The sequence below is a fragment of the Gossypium hirsutum genome, chromosome D01 (assembly GCF_007990345.1).
Source record: "Gossypium hirsutum isolate 1008001.06 chromosome D01, Gossypium_hirsutum_v2.1, whole genome shotgun sequence".
NCBI classification, from domain to species: Eukaryota; Viridiplantae; Streptophyta; class Magnoliopsida; order Malvales; family Malvaceae; genus Gossypium; species Gossypium hirsutum.
In genome coordinates, this window is record NC_053437.1 from 48,520,844 (window position 1) to 48,533,977 (window position 13,134).

Genomic DNA, 13,134 nt, shown 5'->3' on the forward strand with positions numbered 1-13,134 from the left:
ATAGATGGTGCCTCGAACCTTTTGATTGCCCTTGGGTCATCGCACAAGCTTTGACCTTGTTGCGCACGACTTTGATTTATGTATTCTATGAGCTCGCCGTTCCGAACTGCTTCCTCTATGGCATCTTTTAACATGAAGCAGTCTTCAATCTTGAGCCCCATATCATCGTGGAAGGCACATTGATCCCTCGAGTTCACCCTTCTCCCCATGCTTCTCATCGAGGATGGCTTGGGCAAGATGTCGAGGCTCTTAACCTGACTGAGGATGTAAGTTCGCGTAGTGTTCAGGGCGGTATAAGCCTCAAACCTTCCTTAGCGAGCGTATCTTCTGGCGTGCTCTTGCTGGGGTCTTTAGGATGCCCTGAGGGTATCACTCTAGGTCTAACTTCTTTATGACCCGTCGTTTCTTACTCACAATAACTAGCTAGGGGGTCTTTGCCAGCTGTGAGGTCCTCTCTATTCCAGAACTGCCTTTCTTCCCTCTGAAATGTGGCACGTGATGCTCTCTTGATTTCTTTTGCTTCTGTGAACTTGTGAGCTCGCTCATACAAATTAGCTAGACTCTGCGGTCTATTATTCGTAAAGGAATATTGGACATGGTTGTTCTGCACTCCCATGATGAATGCATTTATAGCCCACTGATCCTCTAAGTTTTTTGTGTTTAGGGTTGCTGCATAGAATCTTTTTACATAATCCTGAAGGGACTCGCCTTCCCTCTGCTTCACCGACATCAAGCCATAGGCGTATTCATGTGTGACAGCCCAAAATTGACCCTAGTCGGGAAGTGGTTTCGGGACCGCTAAACCGAGTCACCGAAAGGTTTGAATGTGATGTTTATTGTCTAGAATATGTAATCATGAATGTGTGAAAATTTCAAGCTTCGATTTAGTCGATTGCATGTGAATTTAGTCAATAGGACTTATATGAGAAAATTTTAAAATGTGATAGGTCAATGCATAAGGACCTATTAGTGCATGTGGAAGAAAAAGGGGACTTGCATGTCAAAGTGCCCAATTCTTGATAAGTGGCCGGCCAAGCATGACTCCATTCCTCCAAGTTTATGTTGTTTATTATTTAATATTGGTAAGTAAATTAAAATAAATTAAAGAAAGGAATTAAAAAGGGAGAGATGAATAAAATAAGGAGGGAAGAGGGAGTGTTCATCTTTTTTTTCTTTGGCCATTGCCGTGAGTGAGGAGAAGGAAGGGAGATTTGGTTATTGGATTTTGGCTTGGAAGATGGTTAGAATGAGGTATGTATTGAATGATTCTTGAAAATCTATGCATGTTTGAGATGGTTAGTTCAAATTCTACTCATCCTATAGATTAGACTTAGGATTTTGAGGTTGAAATTCGGCCAAGAAGCTTGAAACTCTTAGTAGATGTGTTAATGTCATTAAAATGGATAGTAATGTAGGATATGGTGAGTGGTTAATTGCTTTTAACTTGAAAGTTGAGGTTAAAGGGGTTAAGTGATTGCCGAATCTAATTTAGGGGTGGAGGATTGTGTTCATGTTATATTGGATAGGTAGAGGTTGTAATGAGGTTGAAATTGTTGAATTGTTAGCTTGGTAACTAATGAAGTAATCGGCCATATGGGGTAAAAATGGGATGTTCATTTTAGTTGTTGTTTCATTTTTGTGAGAAATGGGTCAAGTATTCATGAGATGAAATTGTGTGATTAGATAAATTAAAGGTAATAGTATAGTTGATGAATATATATAGATATACATATTCGGCCATCACTTAGGAGCTTATGTGATGTTGAGTTAAGCTTTGCATATTCGGCTATATATATATATATACACATATATATGTAAGCCCATTCGTGATACTACCTTAGGACTATGTATATATAACCGACAAAAGAATGGGAAAAACTAGCAAGGGTGAAGGCCGAATGAGCTATAGGTGGTGTGGATGACTTTTATACATGTGGGTGTGTGTGTATGCCATTTAGTTGGTGACATTCGGCATTTCTTAATTAACATTAGAGATGAGTGAATGAAATCGGCATGTGTGTTTGTGAAAATGCCGAATGTGAATTTGGATAATATTGAGTAATGTATGTGCTTTAAAATGATGGAATGGAGTGGACGCTTTAAATGTGTTATGAACAATTATAAGTTAAATTAAGGGTTGCTAAATTACCATTGTCATTGCCGAATATACAAACATACATATGCATGTGTAATTGAAGTATGAATGTTTAGCAAGATGGTTAAACTAGTTAAATTATTGATTTAGCTCAAGGAGTTAAAGGAGGTGAATCGAGCAAAGGCAAAGAAAAGGTTATCGAGTAGCCGAGTTGGAACCGTCTTACCCAACACGAGGTAAGTCATTAAGCATGTAGTTGGTATTATTTCAAATGGTCATAATGTTTATGTATTGATGCTGAATGGAATGAATAAATATACATATATATATATGCATGCACGTATGTGATGATGAAATTGTTGAATGAAAAGAAAAGAGGTAAGATGCACTGAGTTGTTGATCTCGGCACTAAACGTGCGGGTATAACCATTTATGACCATGAGATTGGCGCTAAGTGCGCGGGATTAAATTGTACAGCACTAAGTGTGCGATTTGACTATGTTGCACTAAGTGTGCGAAATGAATATGATGCACTAAGTGTGCGAATTGACCATGCGGCACTAAGTGTGCGAGTTTGACTATGTAGCACTAAGTGTGCGATTTGATTACGTAGCACTAAGTGTGCGAGTTGATTATATAGCACTGAGTGTGCGGACTCAATATACATTCGTGAATCATTATGGACACTATGTGTGCGACACTATTGAGTCGATCGCAGACAGCGGATCGGGTAAGTGTCTTGAGTACATGGCTAATAGGTGCTATGCTTATACTTGGTGTTGAGCTCGGTAAGTTTGAACCTATGTGACAAATATACTTGAAGTCACGTACATAAAATTTATCGTAGGATGGGTGAAAGGCCGTTTAGTCGTTGATTGTAACGAAAATAAATTGATTTATGAAAATGCTTCAATGTCCTATTGATGAGTATATGGAATGTGAATGCATGAATTGATATGAAATTGAATCGATAGGTTGGAGGAACTATGGTATGGTTCGGTATGGATGGAGTAAATTGTCTCGTTCCATTTTGTTTCCTCTTGTGATAATGTTATTGATGGATGGTAGTGCATTGCTTATGACTTACTGAGTTATAAACTCACTTGGTGTTTCCTTGTCACCCATTATAGGTTGCTTGGACTCATCTATTTTTGCGGGGTCAGGCCGTCATCGAAGTCATCACACCGGATAGCAAGTTTTGGTACTTTCTTCTTAGTTGGCTTAGAAGAACATTTTAGCATGTATAAGCTATTACGTTGTGTTTGAACTTTGGCATGTAAACTTTAAGCCATGCGAAAATGGCACGAATGTTCGATTGAGTTGGATCAAGGGTAGGCATGAAATGAACCTAGTTACTTTCGTAACAGATGCTGGCAGCAGCAGTGTCATGAGATTGAAAAATCACTAAAAATAGTAGGAGTGGAATTAATTGATGAATAAATTATGTCATCGAATCTCGATGAGTCTGTTTTCATGAGGAAGTAACGAAAAGATCATATGGGCAGTATATTAAGAGATAATCAGATTTTTGTGGGACAGGGCCAGAACGGTTTCTGGATTCCCTGCTCCGACTTTGGAAATTCATTATAAATTAACCAGAGATAATTAGGGGTCGTACCATATATGTACAGATTCCTCTCTGAGTCTAGTTTTCATAGAAAGAAACGGCATCAGTATTGAAGCCCCGTGCAGGGAGATATCCAAGTCGTAATGGGCAAAGGTCAGTGTAGTCGACCCCTGCAACTTGGGAGATTTTGACTAATAAACTGTACTAATTGGCCCGACCAAAAATTCTAGAAAAAATTACATAGATGGGCACATGAGTCTAGTTTCTGGGAAAAATTACGAAACTGATTTTCGAGTTACGAAACTCAAGATATGATTTTTAAAACGACTAGTACACAGATTGGGCAGTGTCTGGAAAATTAATTTTATAAGGGGTTAAAGTCAGTTAACACCTCGTGTTCGACTCCAGTGTCGGTTTCGGGTTCGGGGTGTTACATCATGATTGCCTTATGGGCCCTAAATCTGCCCAAGAACATTTGACCCAACTGTGAAAAGTTTCGGATCAAACCTTATGGAAAGGAGAGGTATTAGTCATTGGCACTTCCTTTGAGTGTTGTGGAAAAAACTTTACACTTTGCTGCATCTGATGCTCCCAGCAGGTTCATATAGTCATTGTACTACATCAGATGAGCTCGCAGGTCCCTTCTTCCTTCGAACATATCTTTCAGGACCTTGAAGTGGCGTGGTAAGCTTACTGTCGCGATCTCAGTGGCCAGTGGGTTATTGGAACAGAATAACCAATCCATGTCTTGCGATTTAGGGTGTAACATCCGCATGTCCCTCCGTAGCTCGTCCATCTTGCTTTGCCATTCTTTCATTGGGGTTTTGTCCTATTTGTTTACGTTGCCCTAGGAACCGGAGTTATCAACATGCATCTTTCTTCACAACTCCTCATTTTGTTTCAACAACTCCTGTTAAAAGGCCTGTTGTTCCACGAACCATGCCTCTTGAGCAGCCATCTATTCCTTCATGAACTTTACTTGCTCTTGGATGGCCAGGAACTACTGGGGGTGCCTCTTAGTTCAGAGAGAGTGGCGACTCCTGGTCGGTAGAGAGGTTCAAATCCAAAGGAACAAAATTTCCCCAATAAACCGCATTGTCAAAGTTTTTCGGTTTATCGGTGAACCATCCAGCGAACAAGTCTGTTTCGTCGTGCTGGGCACCAAAACTTGACACTTCAGCCTATCCTGATGATGAGTTGATAGAGAGATTTTCATTCGGGTGAGCCATTTGTTTCTAGAAAAGAAGAAACTTAATCAAACTCGAAAAATCTAATGATCAGAAGTCTGTCCATGTTCACCGTACCAATTGTTGAGTAATATTTTCTCATCTCTTATTGATAGGAATGTTGGGGTATTAATACATGCGATTACAGGTACTATTATAGCTCATAGTAGGGCCCCACTACTTTGTCTTGATTCTATTACCTCTAGTACTGACATTATTTGTGAACTTCAGGCCTGCTGGACACATGTCCACGGAGCACGTGGTTCTTTTTGTTCTTAGGCTTGACACTCTGAGCGAGTTCCGTACCTGTTGAACATGTGTTTGGGTGGCCTACGAGGCACGCGGTCCTTTCTGCGCATTCCTTAGGTGCATGCGAGCTGAGGCCGTGGCGCACCCTAGATTCCTGCGAGCTTGATCTGCAACCTGTGCTCGCAGTCCTCTTTAGCGAGCCGTGTTCGGAAGCTCTCCTTGCAAGCTATGTCTGCAAACCTGCCTCACTGTCCTCTTGTGATTCCAATAAGATTGGCAACCAAAAAAATCTCCTACCTAAATTTTCGTTTGACAAAGACATTTTCTAATCAGTCGGCAATCCACAATGACATACCCGAATCACACTAGGAACCTCCCTTTTTCTTCTTTCTCTTCTTTCCTCCTATTTCATTCCCTTGAATATTTCATTGCTTCAAGTTTGAAAAGATTAAGAATAGAAGCCTTATTTTAAAATATTTTAGGGTTCACGAGAGACTTTATGGGTTTTATAAATAATTGGGTTTATGATTTTTTATTAAATTAAATTATGTGGCTATTATTTGGAAATTAGGTGGCAAATTAAAATGGCCACATAGGATTTCGTTATTCACAAAAAATAAATTTAAAAAATTGAATGATCATTTTGTAAGATTTCATAGTTGAGTGATAATAAAGAAGAAGAAAAAACATAGTTAAGTGTATTGCATTTTATTCTTTGTTTATTCAATTGGCTAAAACGATTCCCCCCTCCACCCCCCAACACAAGAAAAAAAAGTAGAATTGCTTTTTGGGTTTATACTATTGTGGGTTAAGGAGAAGGGTATTGCGCAACCAGTGCCAAATTCCGAAAATTGGGTTCTCCATATATCGGATATTTTACTAAAATATTACAAAATCAATAAAAAAATTCCAAAATAATATAACTTTTTTATTATTTACGAAAATTGTACAAAAAAAGGTTAAAAAAAACATACTGAAGGAGGGCTTGCCACAATTGTTCGTATTTTGGCCCTTTTTTCGTATTTTTTTTGGATTTTATTACTTTAAAAAATATACTATTTTTTAATTTTTTAATTTTACATTATTTTAGTACATTATATTTGAAATGTATTAATTTACTATTTTTTTTAAATAAATTTAAAAAAAAATCTTATTTCTGCCCTATGTTCGTATTTTTTTCTCAGATTTTATTACTTTTAAAAAAATACTATTTTTTAATTTTTTTTTATTTTACATTATTTTAGTACATTATATTTGAAATGTATTAATTTAGTGTGTTTTTTAAATAAATTAAAAAATCATTATTTCGGCCCTTTGTTCGTATTTTTTTCCAGATTTTATTACTTTCAATAAAAATATATTATTTTATTATTTTATATTATTTTAGTACATCATGTTTGAAATGTATTAATTTACTGTGTTTTTTAAATAAATTTAGAAAAATCTTTATTTCGGCCATTTGTTCGTATTTTTTCCCCAGAGTTTATTACTTTAAACAAATATACTATTTTCTAATTTTATTATTTTAAATTATTTTAGTACATTATGTTTGAAATGTATTCATTTAGTATGTTTTTTAAATAAATTTTAAAAAAAACTCTTATTTCGGCCTTTTGTTCATATTTTTTTCCCGGATTTTCTTACTTTCAATAAAAAAACACACTAAATTAATACATTTCAAACATAATGTACTAAAATAATGTAAAATAATAAAATTAGAAAATAATATATTTTTTAAAAGTAATAAAATCCGAGAAAAATACGAACAAATGGTCAAAATAAGGATTTTTTTAATTTATTTAAAAAACACACTAAATTAATACATTTCATACATAATGTACTAAAATAATGTAAAATAAAAAAATTTAAAAATAGTATTTTTTTAGAAGTAATAAAATTCGAGAAAAAAATACGAATATAGGGCCGAAATAAGAGTTTTTTTAATTTATTTAAAAAATACAATAAATTAATATATTTCAAATATAATGTACTAAAATAATGTAAAATTTAAAAATTTAAAAATAATATATTTTTTAAAAATAATAAAATTTGAGAAAAAAATACAAATAAAATGTCAAAATATAAATAATTGGTACCGCCTCTGCCACAGCGTGTGGTGCTTTTGGCAAGCGCTTCTTCAGTATGTTTTTTTTAACTGTTTTTTTATTATTTTGGTAAATAATAAAAAATTTATATTATTTTAGAATTTTTTTATTGTTTTTGTAATATTTTGGTAAAATACCCCCTTACCGGTAAGGTAGTAACCTTCAATTAGAGGTGCTCATGGGCCGGGCCGGGCCGGGTTCGGGCCGGGCCCATAAAAAAATTTGGCCCGGCCCGAAATATGGGCCTAAGATTTTTGCCCAGGCCCGGCCCGGGAAAAAAATCATAAACCCGGGCCTGGCCCGGCCCGGCCCATTTTTATTTTAAAAATTTAAAAAAATTAAAAAAAAGTATTTTAAAAATATTTTAAAATTAAAAAAATTTAAAAAAAAGTATTTTAAAAATATTTTAAAATTAAAAAAAATTAAAAAAATTAAAAAAAGTATGTAAAAATATTTTAAAATTAAAAAAAATAATTTATTATATCGGGCCGGGCCGGGCCCGGGCCAAAAAAGTAGTGCCCGAGGCCCGGCTCGTTTTCTAAACGGGCCTCGTTTTTTTACCCAAACCCATATTTCGGGCCTATATTTTTACCCAAACCCTCCCATATTTCGGGCGGCCCGGCCCGGCCCGGCCCATGAGCACCTCTACCTTCAATCCACCCCCCTCCCCCAAGAAAAAAAAAAGTAGAATTGCTTTTTGGGTTTATACTGTTGGGGCTAAGGAGAAGGGTATTGGGCAACCAGTGCCAAATTCCGAAAATTGGGTTCTCCATATATCAGTTACCAGTAAGGTAGTAACCTTCAATCCACCTATTTATCTTGTTTTCATGTTCTTTTCTTCTTCTTTTTTTAAATTATTTTTTTTGGCTAGAATAACTGTATGGGTCGATATTCTTAATCTAAAACCCTGCTGAGTGGCCTTCAAAACATCTACTATTTTGTTTTAATTCTGTTGCTTCAGGTAGCAATTTCCCATATAGTTTTCTGACACTTCTGGGCTGTTACTGAGAGGTATCTGTTAGCAGGTAATATCAGAAAGCTCACTGGGCTACAAGAGCTTAACACAGAGACATTTCATGTCTGGAATTCTTTCTTTTCCCTCAATAGTTTTGCCTGATTGGTGTTCAACTTCAAGGTAAATTGTTTTCTTCTTTTTTTATTCTTTTAATTATAGAATGCCCTTTTTGTTTAGCAGTTGGTTGAGCCTGATTTTATTGGTCCATAGTTGTAGGCGTGGTGTTAGGATGGCTGCTGCTCACACTACACATGCTGGACTGTCGTTGGAAGCCATGGCAATAAAGCCTCCTTCACACCCTACATATGATTTAAATGGCATCGTTAAACTTGCCCTTGCTGAAGATGCTGGAAATCGAGGTTTAGCTATCTGTTTTTTTAGTTGACAAGGTTCTTCCTTGCTTTTATGATGTTTCCGTTATCAGTGCTTTCATATTTCATAATCTTAGCTCCCCTAAGTTCATAATGATGAGCTAAAGGTTTTGGTGAAGAGGGTTCAAATATTCAGTTAAATCTCTCGTTTTTTTTTCTACATTATGTTTCATTTGGGTTCATTTGCAGGGGATGTAACTTGTATGGCCACCATTCCAGTTGACATGGAAGTGGAAGCCTGTTTTTTGGCAAAGGAGGATGGTATCATTGCTGGCATTGCACTTGCAGAGATGGTGTTTCAAGAGGTTGATCCTTCTTTGAAGGTAAAGAACTGCATTTTCTGTCTTTGGATCATCTTTATAGTTTTTGTGCTTGGACCACACACTCCATCTTTTGTACATTTTGGTATCAGGTGGAGTGGTCTCGAGAGGATGGAGATTATGTTTGCAAGGGACTGCAGTTTGGAAAAGTTTATGGTAAGTCAATAAGGAGGTTTCTTAAATTTTTACAAGAAGGCCCTACTAAAATTACACACTCTCTCCATACAGGAAGAGCACACAGCATTGTTGTAGCGGAAAGAATAGCTCTCAATTTTATGCAGCGGATGAGTGGTATAGCTACACTAACTAAGGTGCTTCCATTTCTTTGAATTTTGTAAATGAAGTAAACAAAAGAGTTCTCATAATCATAGCTATGTTTCTTTGTTGTAATCAAACAAATCTTGATTTATCATATAGGGCAGATGACAGGATGGCAATAGGAAAACCCAAACTGCTTATGTTTCATTTTAGATTGCTGTGGATTGAATGCAAAACAATATGGTGGATGAGTATAAATTTTACTGACAAAATAAGATTCATCAACTGTTTATGTCATTATTTAGTCAACTATTTTAAACTATGAATTCAGTCATGAATTGCAAATTATAGCATGCATGTTCAATAACTATACTAAAGAAACAAAACACCTAGCAAAAGCTTACCATTGCAATAACTTTTTGAGGGTAGAAAAGTGTTTTAGAATGTTAATTGTTCCTGCAGGCAATGGCTGATGCTGCATACCCTGCATACATCTTAGAGACAAGAAAAACTGCTCCAGGCTTACGTTTGGTGGACAAGTGGGCGGTAAGATCATTTCCTTGATCTTACTGTTGGTTCCTTCTCTTATGCCTTCGGTTGATATTGTTGAAATTTTCTTTCTGTAGGTACTAATTGGTGGAGGAAGAAATCATAGACTGGGTTTGTTTGATATGGTGTTGATAAAGGATAATCATATATCAATAGCTGGGGGAATCAGCAATGCCCTTAGATCTGTTGACCAGTATTTAGAGCGGGAAAATCTTCAAATGGAAGTTGAGGTAATTTCTGCATATGTTAAAAATATAGTCAATTAAAATTTTGTGCAGTGGACTAGTTGAACAGAATTGGGTACAAATCTGTTAATTTCTGTGTGGTAAATCATGTATCCTGTTACATGATTCAACTCTCTGTTCTGAAATTCGAAGCATTGCCGAAAAATATATTCAACTGGAATTTTGTGATCAAATACAGCTTGCTTCTTAATTTGCAATGCTTTGGAGTGGTTCTCTTCTCTCTGCATGTGTGTCTGTGAGTGTGTGTGAAAATGAATTAATCTGTCGTTGCATTGTGGCAACTGTAACAGATATGTTCACAATGTCTTTTTGAAGGTTGAGACCCGGACGCTTGTGGAAGTAAAGGAAGTATTGCAGTACTCATCACAAATGAAGACTTCATTGACCCGGATAATGTTGGATAATATGGTTATACCTCTTCCAAATGGAGATGTTGATATGTCTATGCTTAAAGAGGCTGTGGAGCTAATCAATGGGAAATTTGAGACAGAGGTACCTCATGAATCATGATTTTATCGTGTACTTCTCAATTCATTTATTTAGTGCCTGCAGACTTTGCAAGAAGGTATTGCGAATAAATTACTCCTGCTGAAGTGATGTGTTACTTATCAGATGCCTGTTCTTTCATTTTCTTTATTTGAGGGTCATGGAGGGGTGTGTGGCGCAATGATTCACTCTATTTGCTTGCTGTTTTGGTCTTTAAATATGTGAAACATGAGCAAATTATACAAAAAAGATTTATATGAAAGCTCTTGCTACTTAAATTTTTCTAACAATTTCTAAATTGTAATTTGTTTTTGGTGATTTACCTTGGCATTCTTGCTCGTGTAGTTGTCAAATGCCATCTATAGTTTTACATGGTAACTTCTATTTTAATGTTCTACTTTGAACTTTTCTGATGTTTGTAAGTGATGTATCTATTTCATTATGGTAGGCATCCGGAAATGTTACTCTTAAAACCGTACATAAAATCGGACAAACTGGAGTTACCTACATATCCAGGTAAGGCAGTGCAACTTTTTTATTTCGTAATGTATATTCTTCTAGTAAACAGAAAAATTCTGAGTTACTGAACTTTAGCTGAACCATGGAGGTGATTGTCCTGGAAAAATCTTATCATCCTCTCACTGGGTTTATTTTACTTCTAAAACTGGTTCTACTGGTATTGAGAAGTGCCAGAATTCAGTATAAAGATAAACAGATATCACTTTCCTAGACAGATATATAAATGTATATACGTGCAAGCATCAAATATCCTAATATTTAACAAGGGCACTCAAATGAGTGAGAACGGGCCCCATTGCTGGTAATTAGGCTATGCTACTACTTTCTTTGGCACCATTAGGGGAGCATGTCTCTATAGCTACAGAAGTTGATAAATTTCTTTGAATCATTAAAAGTTCTATTATAAAATGCAGGGGCTCTTCTTACGCCAACGGTCTATTCTTTTGCATTTAGACAGTTGAGTTTATTTTAATGGAACTATTTATCACTAAGTTATCCATTGCACCAATTCAAATAGATATGGGGGTTAGGCATCAAATTTGAACTTTATCAAAAGCATATGGATTTACCTACATTTGAAATGCATGACAAACTATATCAATTAGAGATGTAGGAGGAAGCGTGGATTTCAAATCCATGATTTCTCATTATTGGGTTTTGTTTTTCTTTCAAAAAATTATGACTGATATTGAAACACACTCGACGGATCCACATTTTAGTTGTATATAGAACTTCAAAATGTTGAGAAACTATGCAAGCCACTTTGTTTCAAATAGTTTAAGAGGGTTCATTCTGTAGGAAGTTGTTTAGAACTTTCTGACATTTTTATGGAAATGTTAGCCTAAGTTATTAACCAACTTGGTACTAAAACTCTTGGTATGTCTTACTGTTTCTAACCCTTGGGTGTTTGCAGCGGTGCACTCACGCATTCTGTGACAGCACTTGATATATCACTCAAAATTGATACGGGATTGGCACTTGAAGTTGGAAGGCGAACGAAACGGGCATAGTCGGTTCATCTTTACGCCCTTATTGAATAAGGAAAACTCTTCTCCACCCCCCCCAAAAGGAATTATTTACGGATTACATCATTAGTTTTTCTCTTCCCATGCTCTAATAATGGTTTAAAGAATTGATAGATGATAAACCGCTTTATGAAAGATATAGGGAGTATAAATGTATGCATGATGCTAATGTTATTTGGACTCTTCTTAATGTACTTACATGGTGTCTTGTAAAATAAAATTTGGTGCAACACATGATGTCTTGTGGCCGAAGTGAAGCATTGTCTGATGATGATATAATACCACTTCAAAAGCACAGTTTTAATTAAGGATTGGTTCAGAGCTTTAGTGGGGAATGGGGATGGTTAAGCTCATGACTTTGCATCATCATGCGTTACCATTGCCAACCATTACTTATCAAACACTAAAAGTTAACAAAAATTAATAATAAAAAACTTATCTCTTTGCCATTTCCAAAAACATGGACAACTTTCCGTATCTTTAAAGGAGTCACTAATTTATTATTTCATTTTAATTATGATTTTGACCTTGCAGTGCATCCTCACTTTTGATTGTCAAGTTTCTCTTATGTTCTAACCTTTTCTAGTTGATGGAAAGTTGTATCTATTGTCAGATCTAATTGGATGAAGTCAATTTTAGTTTGAATAGTTTGAATAGGATGAAATTAGATTGAAGGATCCCAGAAGTTAGTCCAGTCCAAACCTAATCCATCCACAAATTTAATCAAAAAATGTGAGGCTCATTATTATTATCAAAGTAATTATTCTAAAAGCAAATAGGAGGGAGGCGCATCAACCATCAAATTTTGGAATAAACAAAATGGAACTCATGAGGGTTTCTTCTCTTTTCTTTTTCTTTTTCTTTTTTAAATAAACACACTTGTACAACTCATTATCATGTGTAATAAAAAACAAAATTAATACACACTTTAGTTCTTAAATAGTTTTTTTTTTTTAGTTTGGTCTTTAATTTTTTTCTGTTTCACTTTAATCCCTAAAGTTATCAGGTATTCACAAGTTAGTCCTCTAGACATGAAAAACTAACGGTTGAGATATCCAGCTAATCATATATTGCCACATTTCATATGATGATGTCATAGTGATA

At 35.6% G+C, this 13,134-nt stretch overlaps 1 protein-coding gene across 5 annotated transcripts; it reads left to right on the forward strand.

Annotated features, from left to right (window-relative positions):
• Positions 1 to 7,906: 7,906 nt before the first annotated feature.
• On the forward strand, positions 7,907 to 12,262 carry LOC107922492 (nicotinate-nucleotide pyrophosphorylase [carboxylating], chloroplastic). 5 transcript variants are annotated; one of them, XM_016852558.2, is made up of 11 exons: positions 7,907 to 8,033; positions 8,268 to 8,377; positions 8,468 to 8,616; positions 8,818 to 8,951; positions 9,041 to 9,104; positions 9,177 to 9,259; positions 9,669 to 9,752; positions 9,833 to 9,985; positions 10,316 to 10,492; positions 10,935 to 11,002; positions 11,919 to 12,262. In XM_016852558.2, the coding sequence occupies exons 2-11, from the start codon at positions 8,319 to 8,321 to the stop codon at positions 12,013 to 12,015; spliced, it is 1,068 nt and encodes a 355-aa protein (XP_016708047.1). In that variant the 5' UTR covers positions 7,907 to 8,033; positions 8,268 to 8,318; the 3' UTR covers positions 12,016 to 12,262. The 5 variants fall into 5 exon arrangements, with proteins under 5 accessions (XP_016708047.1, XP_040943248.1, XP_016708049.1 ...); XM_041087314.1 differs by having other exon boundaries at positions 7,921 to 8,033; positions 8,204 to 8,377; XM_016852560.2 differs by having other exon boundaries at positions 7,924 to 8,033; positions 8,265 to 8,377.
• Positions 12,263 to 13,134: the final 872 nt, after the last annotated feature.